Genomic DNA, 18,867 nt, shown 5'->3' with positions numbered 1-18,867 from the left:
CGTTGAACACCACCACAATGACCTATTTCAGGAATTTCTGTGCATATACCTTATGCAAATCGGCTGTTAAAGTATTGTTCATACCGCTTAGACTTGGTCGAGTGTACATAGTAAAAAATAGCGCATTTTGAGATGTAAACACGAAACTTCAATTAAATATACATGATATACGTGACTCTTCAACAAGTCTTTTTTGTTCATGCCTTGTCGGGTAACGATATCTCTTCCTTCGTGTCATCCGCCGCGGAATCTTGCCTCGTCGAGCTCGTGTCGTCGTCGTAATTGGATACGTCGATCTCCTCAAACTTGTCAGCTGCACCGATGACCGGGAATATGCGGTTCAGGACATAATAAATGAGGGCAGATGTCCCAAAGCCAGTGAAGAATGATAACTCATAGATGCGAACTGCGGGTAGAGGTACATTTTGGCCGGCTAGAAACATTTGATAAAAATTGGCCCGTCAGTGTGAATCAGGTCAGAAAAGTGATATTCCAGAAACCCACTTGCACCCGCGAAACCGACTACGTTGATGAGTATGCCTGATATGTAGGCAGCGTATGCCCTGTGATTTGGTGTTTAATTAAATGCAGTCCTCGTGACATGTAGAAGAAACCACACCGGAAATTGATACCATATGTGTACCAATACCAGCTGCCTCTCTGGGTTTCATATAGATCTGAAACATTGTAGTGACCTTTTCGGATAACATAGTATTCCATTACCTGTACGGAACAAAAATAATTAATGCCTAGGCCATATAATCGCCAATTTACTCATTACCATGACACCAGCTATTGAGCTTAGAAATACGGAATATGCTGACAGATATGATGTGAAAGTGCTACTGCTCTTCAGGAGATTCCAAGGGCACATGCATAAGCCGACAATAGCTGCGATGAATCCACCTCGACGGATGTTCTGCAGATGTACAGGTTTAGTCGCATTCCAATGGATAGGCTTGACAAGAAGACGAACGATAAAACGAGGGAACAACGCAGTCAAGTCACAACCTGCACTGATTGAATTGGCCGAAATGTTGGTACTGTCAATACCGGTTAAAACCAAAACGTGGAATAAGTAAAATAAATGTTACCCTATCTACAAAGCACGTCAGCCTAGCTAGAGTTTCTCGTAAACGGGCTACTTACTTGAGCGATTATGAAGGATGCTGAGATGAACCAGACCTAAACGTGAATCAGTCGAAAAAACTGGTTAGGGACTCGATGAAATGACTCATACACCAAATCTAGTTGCATGTGATGGGTTATTATCCAAAAATTTACCGAGCAGGTCGATAGGGGACCAAATGGCTTCCCCAAACAGTGCCTGAGATGACGAACTGACTAATATCCCAACAAGACAGACAATGGTGCTTGAAAGAGGCAGGGCATAAATCTGAGAATACAGCGCAGCATTGGGGGTTTTTGCACGAGAAGCAAAATCAGGGGCATTTCTGGACAATGTTTCTTAGGGATAGGTCAGAGCCAATGAAATTTATCACCACTCACGTTACTAAGGTCGCTGAATTGCTGATACAGGACATGAGACTAACAATCATCGCCCACCCCAGGTTGGACCCATGCAATGTAGAGGGTTGATTGATAATGGGACCAACGCCTTTTGCTTTAACGATGCACCATACCAAGAAGGCAATAGCAGCTATGGGAGTTACAATCATCTTCACTGTGAAGAAATGACGACTAAATCAGCATAAATGTTAACAAAGAGACTGTTTCGATATAGAAGTATGGAAAAATACATTTGGTGGAGGGGAAACCATATCGCAGGGAGCGATATAAGCCAAAATAGGAAAAAGCACATGAAGTCTCTTGTGTTTGTTCCGGACGAGATGGGCATCGAATTCGCTAAATCACGCCTTGCTTGAGAATACGAGCAGCATTGAAGAACAGAAAAGGACACACGTATATTGTTTACGCTAGGCCACATGGCGCGTAGCATAACCAGGACACAAGTACCACCTATGCTTGATTGCACACCATACCAAATGCTATCAAACTTTAGATGAGTGATATGAACCAGAAAAGAAGGGGAAAAACAGATACCATGCCATCACTCCTCTATTGAAGACGCACCACATGCTTCCAAATATTCCGAAGCTCGTGCGATTCACCACAGGAAACGTCAGATGAAAAACGGCACCCGGTCGAGCGTTCAATACGAGGAAGGGGGTTACGAAAATATATCCAATCCACACGCAAATCCAAGCTTGCCACCAAGATAAACCCAGTTGGATCATTGAGGATACAATCATCCACCTGAGAGTAAAATATATCGTAAGTTCTAAATCAAGCTTTGTAAAATGAATGATTGCGTCTCACGTATTGATGTTGTACATGTCCGCTATCCAGCTGGATATTAAAAACCATGAGCCATTTAAGCCTGTGCCTGAAATAATAGTTTATAGCATACAATGCAACATAGTTGTACCCGCGCCATGTCCTTTTGGCAGGAGGTACGGGTAACAAATCATCGTTCTAAATAGCATGAGTGGAACTTCACAAAAAAGCGGATAAGTGCTAAACCTTACCAAGATAAGCTGTTGAGTGTAACTTGTGTTTGCATCACGGGGAACCTCCAGGTGTCGAACAATCCTCTTGGCTAGCTCCATTGACATGGCTACAGTCTTCTACTGAGCCTAGTACCTGAGGTGAAATAGATAGCGAAAACGCTCGAGGGGAAGGGCGACTCGGAGAGGGAGTTCTTGCATCAAACCATTGTATATCACCTGTACAAAAACTCTTATCTTCCAGTAGTGGTGACAGTTGCGAATAAAGCTATCATATGAATATCTCGGCTACGTCACCGATAAAGGACTAAAGAAAGCGACGCGAGATAAAGGCACATGGACTCGCGCGCCTCTGAGACCTCAGTGATAACTGCCAACGATAGCCTCGGTCGTGCGCCCATCATGCATCAGGACAGACGGTGACCCGACGCTCGTCCGTCCAAGCCGTCATGAATCATACTCGAACCCGTGGAGAATATATAAACGGCAGTATTTGGATTAATGCGTGGTGAGTAGTGATACACATATGCTTGGAAAGTCCAACAGTACGCAGTCGAGTGCTAAGATCACAAAACGACAAACAGATCAAAGCGAGTAAACCCAAGTCATGACAAGCGAGAATATGGAACCATATGCAAGCGCAGGGTAAGATGAGAGACGGAATAGATATTTATACTATAAACAAGAAAAGGTGATATGCAGGGGACCAGCTGAATGTAGATGAGGTGGCGACAATGCATGAAAGGAATGCGCAGGATGTGTTGGGGTTGCCAGCATGCGAACGGTGGAGGTAATCAGGTGACACGAGGTATGTCTATATCATTCTGTGATTATGCAGCACATTTGACAGGCGAATGAGTTTTGTTGAATCGTTCTGAAGCGGGTGATGGGGACGAGAAGGTGAAGGCCGCATAAATGCGTTTACGCTCCGGAGTAGAGAAAGACGAGCTGTTCAAGCCACATGCGACCGTCGTACGACGATCGGAAGGGAGCGACGTTTGCAGATGTGGAGAAGAGAAGCAATCATCGAATTCAGGTTCGACAGAACTCTCCTGTTTAGATGTCAACGTTAAATCCTTAGAATACTCGCATCACGTATAATCTGACCTTTTCTATTACGCTTTTCTGTTGCTTGGGCTCTAGCAGCGGACTGGTTTCATATGCCTGCGACACGTCTGCTAGTGGCAAGACGGTCAGCTCGTAACATTTAGACTCGACGTTGGCTTGAGAGATGCGTTCCTGTTCTTTCTGCGCCTCTATCTCTTCTTCAACCTTAGGCAGAGGCGACACCCGTCGCGTAGAGCGAGACATGGGTTTGCCAGTACCATCCTTCTTCCCGCCACTCTTTCCCTTCGAAGAACTAATCGACGATTTCCGCTTTTTCGTCTCAGGTTTCGCTTCCTTCTGCTTTTTCGACGTTGACGAAAAGACATCGACTTTCGCTACAAGGACTCCCGTTTTACGCTTTTTGCAAGTCGGGCCTGGCCCTGCGCGCTCCCCAGTGACTGGATGCAGATTTTCTTTCTCAATTGCTGCTAACGTAGAAAGTACAGAGGCTGCTGCCGCCGCCGCGGAAATGGCTGGTGAGTTATTATCGTTGTCGCATGGAGATTCATTTTTCGTGACCTCTATCTCGGTAGGTGTGTCCTGGAAAACGGTAAAAGAGCGGACGGACATTGGACTAGAATCGAGCAGTCAACACTATTCAAGAAACAAAAATGGATAGGATGAAAAGGAACAAGACGTCGAGCCCAATGCTACAGAGATATCGCGAAATCTGTGTGATCGCTGGAGGACCCGGCGATGGAATACGTCTGACAAGATGAATAGGTTGCGGACAAGGTCGCTATGGCTTTAAAACGGCACATGCTTATTGGGGCTCCGCTGCTCCGATATGCGACGTGGCCAAGAACCTTGTTTGGACGTGAGGGGCGCGTTTTGATCAGGTGACTTGCACTAATTAGCCCATCATACATGCTGTGGGCACGTGTTCGCTTCTCCAATTGAGACAAAGAGGGCTGTTACGATGCTGAGTTCACCCCTAGGTCCGAGACCGTGACAAGCTCGTCCTTACTGTCCTGTGAAACGTATGTGTACTAGACTTTATTTTACTTTTATCATCCGGGATTTATCGTATCACTACACTGTTGATATCATCCTGATCACTCAACAGTACTGAAGACTCATTCTTATTTTCTGGTGAATTTCAAGGCATAGTATGTGTACTTTTGTTTCCCAGCTTGATTCGTATTCACCAGAGACATGTGATAGGCTGCGAGCATCGCCTAAAAGTTTCATACCACTGTAACTCCATCTAGGAGTCCTGACGGGCAGGTTAATTATTTATCGCGGTCGGGGTGGCTCCAATTCTTTTCTTTCGTCCCGAGGACCTTCACAGTGTGACATATCTAACTGTCTGCGCTAGTCGGCATTAATCATGCTTTTTTTGTTACCTTCTCCACCTGAAAATCCGACTGATATTGAGTTGGATCAGTTTCAACTGTCACTCCTGGAATCTCCAGAGTCTCACTTAGGTGAAGTTCTATATCAGCTCGTCTCCCTCGTTACCCTCCTACAAGGCTATTTTACGCACAAGCCCGCGATTTACTACCTCTCGATCGTATGCGTTTTTGATATCGTCACTGGTCGTATTTCCAATGACTAGGTGACCAATGTTGATATCATCGCCCGGAAGGTTCCGTGGAAACTTTGCATTTAGTGCAATAACCAATTGCTAAGGCACGTTCAGTATGTTATAGAGCCTAGGTCGCTCATTGATTGACACCGCCGAGCCGTCCTGTCAGTTGAAGTTCGTAACTTAGGCTGGGCTAACCTGGACCAATGTCTCAAGTGTCGACTTTCCCTCCTCTGGGTCAGGTGCGTGTCTTACTGTCGAGTTTGGTGGATTTTCTGTTCTTTCACCTTGTCAACGCAGGATCATCATCATGACATCCTGATATATTGTACTCGATCCACTTCAATGACCACAGTCAACGTCATCAGAAAATCTCTTTATCGAAGGATTGATAATGACTGTCTAATAGGGATGCTATCGCAATGGGATGATCGGGAAGCCCCACTGATCGCGATCGACCAGATTTCCACAAGGGTAATTGGAGCATGGTGCCAAAATTATGCTTGGAAGAGAACCTAGAATGTCGGAATGACAGAATTTAGGCCTCTATTTCCTTTTCAAACTCCACGATTGAATGCGGGCTGCGGTTACAGCTTCGTCACCCGTATTCCGTATCGCTCGCATTTTAGCCTTTTAGGGGCAATAGCCGAGACACTGAGAAATTGAGAAATTGAAATGGATAATTCTACCAAATTTGAATCACATACAATGTCATGCTCGTGTTTAGAGTAGATAAAGATGGCAGGTCCTTGCAGTGTTGCGACCCACCTTACTGCAGGAACGTTTTCGCCAGGTCCTTCACCATCATCATCACCGTCAGAATCAAGGCCGGTAGCCTCGTGCTTGACACGCACAAACAGGACCTCTTTCTTATTTAATAGAGCATCCCCTAAAAGCTCCTTCGCTCTTACTTCCTATTCATAGGTGCTAACTTTTCGTCGTTGGGGACTTGACTTGCTCTCGAAGCTCCCTCTACAGTACAAAGATGCCTTCCTCTCCTGCGGTGTCTTCTGTCGTCCCTTCGACCCCATCCCCCCCTGCGCTGGGCACCCTCATTGACAATGAATCCCTCGAACTCGTGGAAGTTCTTGGTGTCGGTGGATATGGTGTTGTATACCGAGCGGTTGACACGAGGCATCCCCTTCTGAAATCTTACGCCGTCAAATGCCTGATCAACTCCCAAATGGAACATGGCTCGAGGCAACGTCAGCTCCACCTGCGGGAAATAACCCTACACCGCCTTGCATCCGCTCATCCCAACATCGTCACTCTTCACAGGGTAGTCGAGGAGTTCCACTATACCTATATCATCATGGACTTTGCCAGTGACGGTGACTTATTCTCCCAAATCCTTCACAATTGTCGGTATCTTGGCAATGACAGGCTCATCAAGCACATATTCCTACAGCTACTCGACGCTGTCGAGTACTGCCACTCACTCGGAATTTATCACCGTGACTTGAAGCCAGAAAATGTCTTGTGCTTTGAAGGTGGCCTCCGCATTGCCATCACTGATTTCGGCCTCGCGACAACGGACAGGTTTAGCGAGGAATTCCGAACAGGTAGTGTCTATCACATGAGCCCAGGTATGGTTCCATAATGCAATGCAGTCCTCGCATAAGCTAATATTCGGTTCAGAGTGTCAAGGGGGATCGTTTGCACCAACTGGATCTTACTCACCCCTATTCAACGACATTTGGTCTCTCGCTATCATCCTTTTGAATCTTGCCACCGGGCGTAATCCGTGGAAATCTGCATCAGCCTCGGACCCCACCTTTCAGGCTTACCTTCAAGACCCTTTGAACTTCCTTCCGACCGTTCTTCCTATTTCTTTGGAAGTGAACGATATACTTACAAGGATGCTTGAGGTAGACTGGCGGCAGCGCTCTACGCTGGCAGAAGTGAGGAAAGCGATTCTCGCTGTGGACCAATTCTACGCAGAAGGCGTTATCTTCGAGGGAAGCATGGCTCGTTGCCCTTGGGAGCTAGACGTTGAGATTGAAAGCGATAGCGACTCTTCCACGAAAGGCGAGACTGTGGAACCGGAAGTACAGGAGGAGCTGAGGTCTTTTTGGAGCAAAGATTCCGATTTGGAGATGGATTTCGCCAATAATTCAGAAGATTTGCCGTGGGAGGAAGACTATGCTTCTTGTGAAGCTACTTGGGCCTTCGAGTCTTCGATACGGTCTCCCACATCGACTGTTTTGACACCACTTCGAGTCTATGAATCTGCTACGCCCCCCTCCACCTACTCCCCCCTCTCCCCATCTGATTCTAGCACCATGTCTTCCATTCCTACGACTCCTGAAAGCGCTGCAATGCCGAAGAACGTCATGTTACCACACAACGTCTTACCTCCGCCAACGAAGCCATTGAAAATCAATACCAACTGCGGGCGGCGGATGTACTATACAGCGACCAACTCCACTCGTTCAATATCCTCGGCGATGCACACTGCGGTGGAAAGCTACAATCCCTATTCCTCATCATTTTTTCTTGCCGATGCATCGGTATCTAGATTATCGTTGCCTTTGAGTTCTGAAGCTATGCCGTCGTCCGTCGATTTAGGGGTGTATTCCACTCCGGAAAGCAAAGGGATGGACACGACGTGGGATGATGACTCGGAGACCGACTACGCGACATCTCACCCTTCTGCGTCCATGAACAGTTCGGTGGTGGGTTTGGATCTAAATTTCTTTAGTGACGTCGATGAAGACTCTAGCTCGTCCAATGTAGACCCCTGGGAACGCCATCAGATACCTCCTTCAAACACCTTATTACCAGCTATACTCACCTCCTTGAGGCGAGCATCCGCAGATGATGTTTCCGCATCTGCACAGAAAAGAACGATTGAAAGCCAGCGTAAGAGTTCTGGTTTCTTCAAATTCACGTTCCCCCGCTCCGCAAGCCCACGTTCGTCATTAAAGTCAAACGAGGAGCGTAAAGGTAGTCCCCGATCAGAATCTTTCTTCCTTCATTCCTTGTTCAATCGTGCATCATCACCAAATTCTCGACAATCGTCATCATCGTCATCATCATCGCATAGATCATCGCCACCCTCATCGGTGATTCCTGTCACACCACCTCCATCGGCAAATATCGAAAACTGTCGACAAGCTGCACGACTACGTCCCAAGCGTCGCTGGTTTTCTCCAGGAAAGTTATTCACTCTCACAGGAGCATCATAGGACTCCAATTTCTGTCGTTTACGATTTTCACGGTAGTCGTTTACGCGTCTGACGATCATCTCTCGCTATCAGGAAGATCTCGGATATCTATGTCTTGCGTCACTCTCATACTCCAGTAGGATCGAGGGTAAATATAACACGCACCATACGTATGTGTACCAGGTGTACCAGACGACCTCCCGTTATGTATCACAATTATCCACTGTATCCACTGTATCCATGTTAAACACGCTGGCGCTCAGATGTTCTCATATGCCTTATTCATGATTAGTTTCTTTGCACTTGTAAGAATGTTGGTGAAAGTAAGGATGAAACAGATGGGAAGGAAATACTCTACTGCAAGAATGAGAAAGGCTTCCCAGGGTCATCGATGAATATTGATGAGTTGTGACGATCATTGCTGTATGTTGGGCGCTAGCCTTCTTCTGTCAAGGTGGTATTACTTGTGATAGCTGACATACGGAAATCAAAAACACGAGTGCGGCGTAATGATTTCAGACCTGGCAGCTTTCTCATGTGAGGACTTGCATAATTGGTGTGCGTGTGTCGTGATTGAGTTCGACTTGCTTGATGGAATGATTCAGAAAACGAGGCGCGTTCACATAGCCGCTGAGTCCGAATATCTCAATTGTCTAGCTTTACCACTGTATGGGCTGCGTTATCAGAAGTGTCCAAGGCAGTTGGGGTTCCCAAGTTGTAGGGCGGTATCGACATACTGATTTTCAAATGTTCGGAATGACCAGCCAAGGTATAGTTAGATGAAACTAGCCCTGGCGCAGGTCTGTCAGTCAAAGACGCCATATACATGATATGCGTACGGAACATGCAAAAACAATATACCCTGTTCAGTGGTTCTCCAGAGCCGGCCGTGTCAGACAATCACCATGATGCTAACCCTGGCTTTGAAGCACATTCCGGAATAATCTCGCGTAGCACACCCATGCACATACAGCGACCTAAAACAATATAAAGTTCAAGTTCACCGCAGAAAACTGTAGTGTTTCGTATAAATGACCAGCGAGTGCCTGGTTTTACATTACCAATCGCACTGAGCAGGGGGAACGACCACTATCGCGTCGACAGCATGAATATATTAGAAATATACTTGGGAAATACCATATCCTTCATCACCAAGTCCTAAGGTCAACCAATTTCCTTCCTCGTTCTCGTTCCACAGCATCCTTGCTACGGAGGCCCGAACCCTTATCCAGTCTTCGAGCTTTTCCGCCGATACCGTCACCCATGGATAAAGGTGCATTTCCGGCCTGCAGCATCCGGAACAGCGCTTTTGTCACGCTCAAAGGGTTACGGCTTCCCCACACCTTCGCGCTAGCATCCTTGATACCGGCTGCCTTTAAAATCTGATGAACATTAGGATTGCAATGGAGTCCAAATCCTACAGGACGTGGCCGTAGAATGATGTGTGTCGCGCCTAGTTTAGAATCCATCTCCGTCCATAAAGTCCGCTTCTCGAAACGTTCCACATAATCCATGTTGCGTACCGCCTGCGCGAAGGCCTTGTCTGTAGCGCGTGGGGCTTCCTCGTCCTTCCCTTCTCCATATCCCACGAGTCCATCTCCATTCCCTACCACGACAAGCGCATACATCCGATGAATTTTACCCTTTCCAGTCTGCTGCGTGATACGACGCGTGATTAGAGGGAATTTGTAGAGTTCTCTGAGTTCTCTCGGCCCGAGTGGAAGGTGAGCTAGTGGAGAAAGCTCGTCATCCTCATCTGCACCTTTACTCATGCCAGCTCCGTTTTCCGAGCTCTCCTCAGACAAACGCTGCAGCTCAAAGATGGATGGGTCATTGCGGACTATGACTCGGTTTTGGAAGGGCGTGTGTCGTGTAGGGGGGAAGACAGCAGCTTCGTGTGAATCCAGCAATGTGTTTGGAACCATGAGGTCCGGGTAGCCAACGCTGCCATCCTCAAGAGGTTCTGCTCCATTGAAGTGGGCTTTTGCGGGTCGATTATCAGTGAGGACTGAGCCCGTGATATTTGGGTGTTCAGGTTGGGTGGTGTAAGGCCTAAGAAAAGATGAACGGCAGGCATAGAAAACACTCCTACTCCGCGCTTGGGCCTGTCGCAGAGCTTGAGAGGTGCTGGACCCTACCAGTCGATTCATTGTAGTCCGTACTGAACACAGAGAAATTTCCACCAACGGGTACGGACGTATTTGTTATTGTTTGTTGCCATATCCCGAGCAGATTTCCGAATACGGAGCACCGCGTACTCTTGTAAACTGACTGGTATGTCAGACTCGGACTATGGCTCGAATTCTGTTGCTCCAGACCTGGCTGGGGGCGATGCTGGAAATATCTTCGGTTTGATCAATAGAGATAAGTGAGCGTCGTGCTTTTGTGCCGATGCCATGGAAGACTGGGTGATTTGACTGATAAACCGAGTCAAGTGTGCACGGTCTGAACCTGGTTGTACCAGAGGATGCTAAGGAGATCATCAAACCTTGGAACGAACGGGATGATACCATGAAATTCGCAGATTCTGGAGTGGATGACCAGGTACTGTCTTTTCAAGTTTGCATATCCGTACTTTTTCCAAAACATTAAGGCTATCCGTAGATGATCATACATGTCCCTTTCACACAAAGCGTACGGCTAAAATCCATCATCGTCAAACTTGGTTAGAAATGTATTAATTCTATAGTCACTACTGTGCTGACGGCTCTCGTCAGGCAGAGGAGAAGTCACGCCGCGTCACCTACGGTTGTATGCGAATTATCCTAATATTGTCGACTTCGCAGATGCCGAAGTCACCAAGCCGCAGCTAGACATTAGTCTTCTTGAAGGAGAAACTGGGGTTGTCGAATATCCTCTACGAGTTGCAGCCTTTGCTAACATCAGCTCACTGAGCTTATATTTTGTACGTCGTTCTATATTTTTGGTCTCAACGCTGTTGACAACAGTGAGAAGAGTGATTCAGTAGGCGGCGACTCATCTCGCATATATTACCTTGGATTCAAGGGAGAAACGCGGTCAGACCGTAGAGATGCTAGCTCCAAGTTAGAAATTCCAGCTGCTAATGCCGCTGATGCACCCATCGTAGATCGGCTGTCAGAGAAAGCGGCAGGACAGCAAACTACAGCTCGTTGATGTATTGCTTGCTATACCCTGTTTCAATGTTCCCTGCTTTGTATCGCCGCCGCCAATAAAGATGTATTGTACTGTACTTATTTCAGTCACAATCCTCATACTGTCTAAATTTCAAATGGAAGCAAATGAGAAATCCCGCAGCCACAATGCTCGGTCATTTCCGGGCACCGAGACCATTGCTTTTGTTGAACCGCGACATTCAACTTGGTCGCGTCAACATCCAGCACGTATACCCTTGGACATAACATGGACGTCGTAAGTATTGCACCGCACTCGCTGTTATCAAGCATCTCATATTTCATAGGATGGTGAAAATGCAACCTCAGACTGGCTTGTTCTTTTTGACCCGCCTGAGGCTTTTCCATGGCTCGACCCAAAGCCACAGGAGATCGAAGCCAGGCGAGCCCAGATGACAGACATGCTGCTATTTGACGTCCTTCTTGTGAGAGGTGGTATTCGAAGTCCGGACATGTACTATCCTCCCACAGACCATGCTGCACTTCGGCGATTGTTAGACGCTATTCAAGGCTCTTCCTACGACAATCTCAAGAAAGATTGCCTTGTTTATATTTTGTTGAAGTGGTACGAGGACGGAAGGGAAGGGAGGTTTCAAGAGGAAAGATGCATACCACCACAATTCGTATCTCTTGCCGATGCATATTGGTTTTTAGACACGGGTGTAAACGTTGCGGTATGTCGTAATCTTGTTTCAGATCGAAAAACTTAACTGAAAGGTCCATAGAAAGCTGTCTCAATACTCTCCGATGCCCGTCTTAATAGAGACTACGCTTCCAAAATTCTCCAGGCTATATCCCTCGCAAATAAGCCATCTCAGCTCATTGTCAAATACGTACAGACGGCTAAACCCCCCCTCACGGAACCAGACGACATGGACATGTATGCCATTGCTTTAGCGGAGTCAAGTTCATTGGAAGCTTGGCAATATCAACGTTCATTCCCCGACTCTAGTGAGACGAGATCACGACTGCTAAAGAAGCTCCTCGAGTGGTGTCTTTCACGTACGATGACCTATTTGTTAAGCGTACTTAAAAATTGCTGATCATTCTGAATACAGCTAAGCCACGTTCTGTACCATTGTCACACTTGCTGGCTTTCTCGCTATCCGATTATGAACAGAAGACGCTTCACGACTATGCACTCCACCCACCTAAAACTATTCCCTCGATATCTGTCCCTGTAGTCCAAGATCTCGTATGCGTGCGTCTCATCCAGAGCGGACATTACGCCGATGCAATTAAGCTTGACCGTCAATTCTCTGGCGTCGTAGCCGGCAGGGACAACGAAGCTCTCAAAGTAATGCAAGACAGACGGCGCATGATGGACGACATTCTCGCTACCATGCCTGTGGTAGAAAGGAATTTGGTTGAAGCGGAATTAAATATCTTTGGCGACAAAACGAGTGACATGTCCTCATCAAGGAGTAAACCGCTCCCTGGAAGCACCAAAACACCCCTCGGTGACCTCAGCATGTCGTGGGAGGAAGTGCTTTTACCAACACCTCCCGTTAATGGTTCCGCTACACATGTCAGAAGTACTGCTTCGAAACCACCAAGCGCATTAGCACCACAACCCTCAACACAACCACGTTTCAGCCTTTCTAATACGTCTCTGCGATCGTCGCAAAACGGGTCTGCTTCTGCGCTCCCCCACCAAAGTTTGTTTTCGGCACCGGCTTCCGCCAAACCGCAGACGCCGCCACTTGCTAATGTATCTCTTACACACCCATTCTCCTCAAGTCTTTCATCGTCTGTTAATGCACAATCGACCGCTCCGCTCGTCGGTCCATCTGGCTTACAAATAACTCATGGAGCATTTCAAAAGTCCATATCCGGCAAAAATGCTGTTAATGGTGTTCATCCTACCAGCTCTCTCTTTGAAAAATCTGGCAGTGCCAACCAAACTCCTAATGCCTTCTATAAACCCCCAGTTAATGCTGGTGTCAAACGGACTTTCGATCGTGATCGCCAAGTTTCAAGCTCTATGCCAAAACCCAGCTCTAAACCTGCAGAAACGCACCCTTTCGATATAGACATGGAATCAGAAGAGGAAAATGCTGTCTTATCAGGAAAATCTGTACCTCAGGAGGAGGAGGATGAGATAGAGGAAGCTGCACCTGCAGAGCTGTCCTTCTCTGTCTTCGGTAACGCGAGCCGGTCAGATGAACGTCAGCCCACGCGACCAAGAGAGGTCAAGAGTAATACGGTTCCTGGTGCGTTCATGGAGGAGGAAGATAGCGAACCAGAGGCTTCTTCTCAAAGGAACGGTGTCCCTCGTAACCCAGTTGTACATCCAGCACCATCAACACAACGCACACGTGAAAGGAGAAATCGGGTTCCGAAGGAGGAAGTTGATTTAAAAAGCAGTATACCTGGCTCTCTGATGACGGAGGAAGAAGAGGCGGATGAAGTCGCACCGTTACCACCTTCACCTGTAAGCAGACGACCCGCTCGCAAGGGTCGGACGTCCAAAAAAGATATCGAGGGAGAGACCACCTCGCGGCCCCGACGGTCTAGTAGATTATCTGTTGCATCCTCTGTTGCCTCATCATCTCCGGAGCCTCTGTCTCCTCCAAAGCCCACCAAGCCCAGGAAAAGCATGAGAGCATCTACGACAGCAGGCATTTCAAGTACTTCCAAGAGTAATAGCTCTAGGCGAAAACGGTGACAGTCCTTATGTGCTCACGAAAGATGTTTGTCTATTCGCTGTGTCATCTAATGATATATATATATATACATATATATTGGGGAGTTCTGTTATCCAACATTACAATTGGATCGTGAAGAATCTCAGTCCATACTATATTTGTGACTAGCGGAATGGGTCTTGTTTTTCAGTCCACCTTACGCGGGTTCCTGGGCACTAATGCCCATAATATAGTCATCAATCCCATCATTGCGACCAAGCTATCAGCAAGGGTTAAGCTGTGGTGAACACTCGAGTGCAAAGATGCGTACAGTGGTTGCAAACTTGTTATCCCTGCTCGAGATGCAATACTTCCGGTCATGAATGGTAAAATAGCAGACCCTGCTTGACCAAAACCAGCTATCCATCCTATGCAGCCTATATATTTGCAGATTATAAAATCCGATGCCTTTATTCAGAAATATGTAACCACAGACATACCTGTCAGGAGCCAACGAGGCAAAATGCGCCCAGCTTGATTCATCGCAATGGGGTACATTGGACCCAGGAAGACGCCTATGATTGCCACAGAAACCGCTCCGCCGACCAGGGAGGGAACGAACCAGACCACGAATTCCAAGCTGTATTAGATATTTTAGTAGTAAATCGAGTACAAGTGTCGACATGCTTACCCTATGGCTACTACAGCGTAAATGTACATTACACGGCGTTCACCAACCTAGAAGGAAAGCTTTCAGAACGTCTCTTTTGTATCGAAGATTCTCGTATACTGACAACCCGATTTACCCAAAGTAAAGCCACACGACCGATCATGAGACCTGATGTATAAGCTATTGTTAAATGCGGCTTTTCAACTGGCTGTTAACGCTACCTCCAAAAAATCCAGAGGAGATGTATCCTGAAGATGCACCCCCATGTCGCACATCAATGATATATGTAACGATCCAACCTTGATTAGTGAGCATGTCAGAAGGGGATCAACATTCAATCAGTATACGTGCCTCCCATCGTAACTTCGACGCCTACATAGACCAGAATGAAAAATGCGAGAAGATGAAGTTCCCTCAGCCGGAATATCTGTCGGAATTGGCTATCTTCACTCGTGCCTTTCTCTCCTGCTGCTTGTCCGATCTGAGCTAAACATTCTGTAAGGCAATGGAATAAGTAAATTTAGTTTGGAACGTCGAGAATTATTGATACCATCTTGCGGTTTTAATTTGAAGACAGCCACTAGTATGATCGTGTTCAACAAGGCAACGCCAAGTGAACATAGGTAATGAAATGACCAGTGCGGAAGCTGAGCGAATTGCGTTGCCACTAATGGTGCTGAAAGCGCTCCAGCCCCTAAGAGAAATGGTCAATCTTCATATGTGATACCGTTTTATTGAACACACTAACCATAAGCAGCGTGCATAAGGCTCATTTTAGCTGAGGCATTATCTGTGAGACTAGCCACGAACCCGTTGGCTTGTGCATCCTGACACAAATTCAAGATGTAGTGCACCATTGTATGAAATTTAGGGGGAAACCTTACTTGTAAGGCCATACCGAACCCATTGATTGCATAGCCAAGAACAAATGCAGGAAACGGAAGAGCTGATGCTTCGATGGCATATGCAACTAGCTGTAAAAAGGCACCTGAAAGAGGACAACATGTCAGTCATAGGAGAGAAAGTGATGGTGTGAGTTACTAACCCAATACAATGACCTTGCCAAAACCAAGCTTTTCTGTTAAAACGAGGTTTGACAATGCTCCCGATATGAAACCCTAGGGTGCATGTTATGAACTATTCAGAGAGAGGATAGAAGATATGAATATCATACGACACATGCAAACACGAAAATAAGGGAGACTACTGTAAATCCAACCTAATATATCTTCTGAGACCATCAGTATATTGACTATAAGTACTTCCCACATACACCATACACTTTTTGTATACGAGGCAGTAAAGGACCTGTGGTTCCGTCATTCCATCCAGCAACGTATAAGCACCAACATAACGCTGCAAACTGGATTCGAGCACGAATCCGCTGAGGCTTGGTAGGCAAGCCTACGGTTATCGACTTGGAGGAAGGCGAAGCGATGTCATTAGCTGGCTGCATCTCTGGGGAGTTTTCATGTTTTAGGTGGACTGGTGATGACTGCTTCTTATCTGTGATATCCGTCGCGGTACCGCTGGGCAAGTCTAGTTTAGACCGCAGCGTTGGGGATGCAAGTATATGACCATTACTCTTTCCACTATTGAGCGGGGGTTGGCCCGACAATGGGGCAGACATACAGGTCAAGTGCAAAGGACAATGGACGTCGAAAGCAAAACCAGTTTACGGAATCCCACAGTGATAAAATACATAAAAGATAATAAGTACTTCTCAGAGTCAGTCTTGACCTCATACTTCATTTCCATGCGGCCCGATTGTTCCGGAGTAAGGACTTTACAGCATCTACTACTACGCTACTCCCTGTACCTACACTATCTATGTCTATGAACAACAAATCTATGTATGCGAGATATTTCAAGAGTAAAAATCATAAGAACATTTCATAAACGACCTAGCGTTCAATCTTCATGGAAATCAGTTCTGACCATGGACTGGGTTAATCGCGAACCCCTTTACATCCCTTGTGGGAGGTAAACAGACAGCTTGACCGGGACAGAGTAGCCTAGTAGGCACCATCAATCAGCACGGCGCGGGCCCTTGGGAACGAATGCCCACAGAGCGGTCATGAGACCCATTATACCAACCAACCTATCAAAACACGTCAGTTGGTAAGTTAAATACGCCAGGCGATAAGACATCATACACAGGTTGTAAACTCTTGATCCCCGCCCGTGAAGCAACAGAGCCAGCCATGAAAGGGACCAACGCAGACCCAGCTTGCCCGACACCGCATATCCACCCTATTGAAGCTGAGCATAATCTCAAGTATTAGCAACTGTTGCATGAACCAATTCTCGTACACACACCTGTGAGTAGCCATCGAGGGAGGACTCTTCCGCAATGGTTCATGGCAATGGGATACATGGGTCCCAACAACACGCCGATAATGGCTACGGCCACCGCTCCGCCAACAAGGGAAGGGACTAACCATACCACTAACTCCATACTAAAACAAAGTGTGAGTGAGAGCAGTGGTATGGCGTTACATTGAAACATACGCTATAGCTAAGATAGCATAGATGAATAGTGCGTGACGTTCTCCAATCTTAATCAAACGTAAGTAAAGCGGTGTTTGCGATAGAAAATCTTGACCAACTTTGCGATTCACCCATAATAGAGCTACTCTGCCAATCATGAGCCCTATTTGAGAAGGTTTAGTAAAGGTTTTGTAATGGCGCTATGTTACCCACCACCAAAGAATCCGGAAGATATGTATCCAGATGAGGGACCTCCACCTCTCACGTCAATTACGTATGTGACAATCCACCCTGCCACAGACAAGTTCAATTTGTGAACATGGTCCATTGCTATAATGACGTACCTCCTACAGTCACTTCGGCACCAACATACACTAGGATGAAAGAAGCAAGGAGGTGGACGTCTCTCAAGGCAAAAATCTGCCGGAATTTACTATCTTGACTCGTGCCTGTCTCCATCGCCGCTAGACCTATCTGTGCAAGGCATTCTGAATAATGATTTAGCTATCGCAGAACATAAAACTCAGTATGGGGCAGGTCCTACCATCTTGGTTCTTCAGACCAAAAACGAGCGTTAATATGATAGTATTAGACAGAGCAATTCCCAAAGAGCACAGGTAGTGGAACGACCAGTGCGGAAGCTGCGAAAAATGCGTTGCGACCAAAGGTGACGAAAATGCTCCCGCTCCTGGTCGAATGTCAGGATTATATGAGTCGACTTGTGAACTGCAACGTACCATATGCAGCCATCAACAATCCCATTTTTGCTTCTGCATTCTTCTTGAAGCTAGCTACATAACCAACTGATTGAGCATTCTGTATATAGCTATTAGGCAGATATGATATTACAGAAGGGAAGAAAACTTTCCTCATATGCCATTCCCATTCCATTGATACCATAGCCTAGAATGAAGACAGGGAAAGGAGGAGCTGAAGCCTCTAAACTATAGGCAATGACTTGCAATGCAGCACCTAGTAGGGTTTGGTCATTAGGTCATTAGAATGTTATCTAAGACACAATTGAAGAAGAAATAAAGAACCTATCACGATAACCTACGATAAATAATGGGATATGTCAGACTCTGTCATTGAGGATGTCGATTCTTTTACCTTCCCAAAGCCTAGTTTATCAGTTAATATGACGTTGGTAGTTGCTCCAATTAAAAATCCCTGCAGCGAGGAACACGACCATCAGCTGCAGATTAGCCCGTGATATCTGTGACCACATACAATACACGCGAAGACAAAGATGAGAGACACCGTAGTAAACCCGACCTTAACAAGAATAGATGATTAACTCAAGACTACGCGAACTAGTCAATATCACACTTACATTATAGACCTTTTGTATCCGTGGGAGCAACGGACCACTCGAACCGTCATTCCAACCAGTAACATACAGGGTCCAACAAAGGCTCGCAAATTGTATTCGGCTACGTAGACGTTGAGATTTCGTAGGAACGACTGATGTAGTAGACTCAGTTAGTGTAGTCGAGACATCCCCCATCAGCATGACGGGGGCAAGTTCTATAGTTTCTCTATCGCTGTTCTTTGAATCATAGTGATCGAGCTTGGGACGAGGCCTCGGCGACGTAGAT

At 46.5% G+C, this 18,867-nt stretch overlaps 5 protein-coding genes across 5 annotated transcripts; 2 read left to right on the top strand and 3 right to left on the bottom strand.

The window, feature by feature from the left end:
* Positions 1–102: 102 nt before the first annotated feature.
* On the bottom strand, positions 103–2,718 carry SERLADRAFT_457863 (uncharacterized protein; the record flags this gene model as incomplete). Its single annotated transcript, XM_007313888.1, has 14 exons — positions 103–433; positions 505–563; positions 620–723; positions 782–919; positions 977–1,044; positions 1,146–1,185; positions 1,241–1,454; positions 1,510–1,701; positions 1,761–1,866; positions 1,924–2,009; positions 2,065–2,277; positions 2,341–2,370; positions 2,432–2,496; positions 2,550–2,718. 14 exons carry the CDS (start codon positions 2,634–2,636, stop codon positions 198–200), a joined length of 1,638 nt encoding a protein of 545 aa, XP_007313950.1.
* Positions 2,719–3,005: 287 nt separating this feature from the next.
* Positions 3,006–4,238, bottom strand: SERLADRAFT_457861 (uncharacterized protein; the record flags this gene model as incomplete). The annotated part of the gene is made up of 2 exons (XM_007313887.1): positions 3,006–3,580; positions 3,636–4,238. The coding sequence occupies 2 exons, from the start codon at positions 4,203–4,205 to the stop codon at positions 3,359–3,361; spliced, it is 792 nt and encodes a 263-aa protein (XP_007313949.1).
* Positions 4,239–5,929: 1,691 nt separating this feature from the next.
* SERLADRAFT_491604 (serine/threonine protein kinase, negative regulator of sexual conjugation and meiosis) lies at positions 5,930–8,639 on the top strand (the record flags this gene model as incomplete). Its single annotated transcript, XM_007314261.1, has 2 exons — positions 5,930–6,749; positions 6,802–8,639. 2 exons carry the CDS (start codon positions 6,149–6,151, stop codon positions 8,349–8,351), a joined length of 2,151 nt encoding a protein of 716 aa, XP_007314323.1.
* A 701-nt stretch (positions 8,640–9,340) lies between these two features.
* SERLADRAFT_457850 (uncharacterized protein) lies at positions 9,341–11,538 on the top strand (the record flags this gene model as incomplete). The annotated part of the gene is made up of 6 exons (XM_007313886.1): positions 9,341–10,054; positions 10,132–10,698; positions 10,766–10,874; positions 10,935–10,995; positions 11,048–11,235; positions 11,286–11,538. The coding sequence occupies 5 exons, from the start codon at positions 10,607–10,609 to the stop codon at positions 11,463–11,465; spliced, it is 630 nt and encodes a 209-aa protein (XP_007313948.1).
* Positions 11,539–13,227: 1,689 nt separating this feature from the next.
* SERLADRAFT_445492 (uncharacterized protein) lies at positions 13,228–18,782 on the bottom strand (the record flags this gene model as incomplete). The annotated part of the gene is made up of 14 exons (XM_007313885.1): positions 13,228–14,389; positions 14,441–14,546; positions 14,610–14,749; positions 14,801–14,847; positions 17,389–17,432; positions 17,483–17,560; positions 17,614–17,757; positions 17,814–17,957; positions 18,007–18,085; positions 18,138–18,241; positions 18,310–18,322; positions 18,380–18,439; positions 18,500–18,544; positions 18,603–18,782. The coding sequence occupies 14 exons, from the start codon at positions 18,780–18,782 to the stop codon at positions 14,317–14,319; spliced, it is 1,257 nt and encodes a 418-aa protein (XP_007313947.1).
* Between the last annotated feature and the right edge of the window lie 85 nt (positions 18,783–18,867).

The sequence above is a fragment of the Serpula lacrymans genome, assembly GCF_000218685.1.
Source record: "Serpula lacrymans var. lacrymans S7.9 unplaced genomic scaffold SERLAscaffold_2, whole genome shotgun sequence".
Classification (NCBI taxonomy): Eukaryota; Fungi; Basidiomycota; class Agaricomycetes; order Boletales; family Serpulaceae; genus Serpula; species Serpula lacrymans.
Note: the sequence above shows the minus strand (reverse complement) of the source record. Positions and strands in the feature narration are given on the sequence as shown.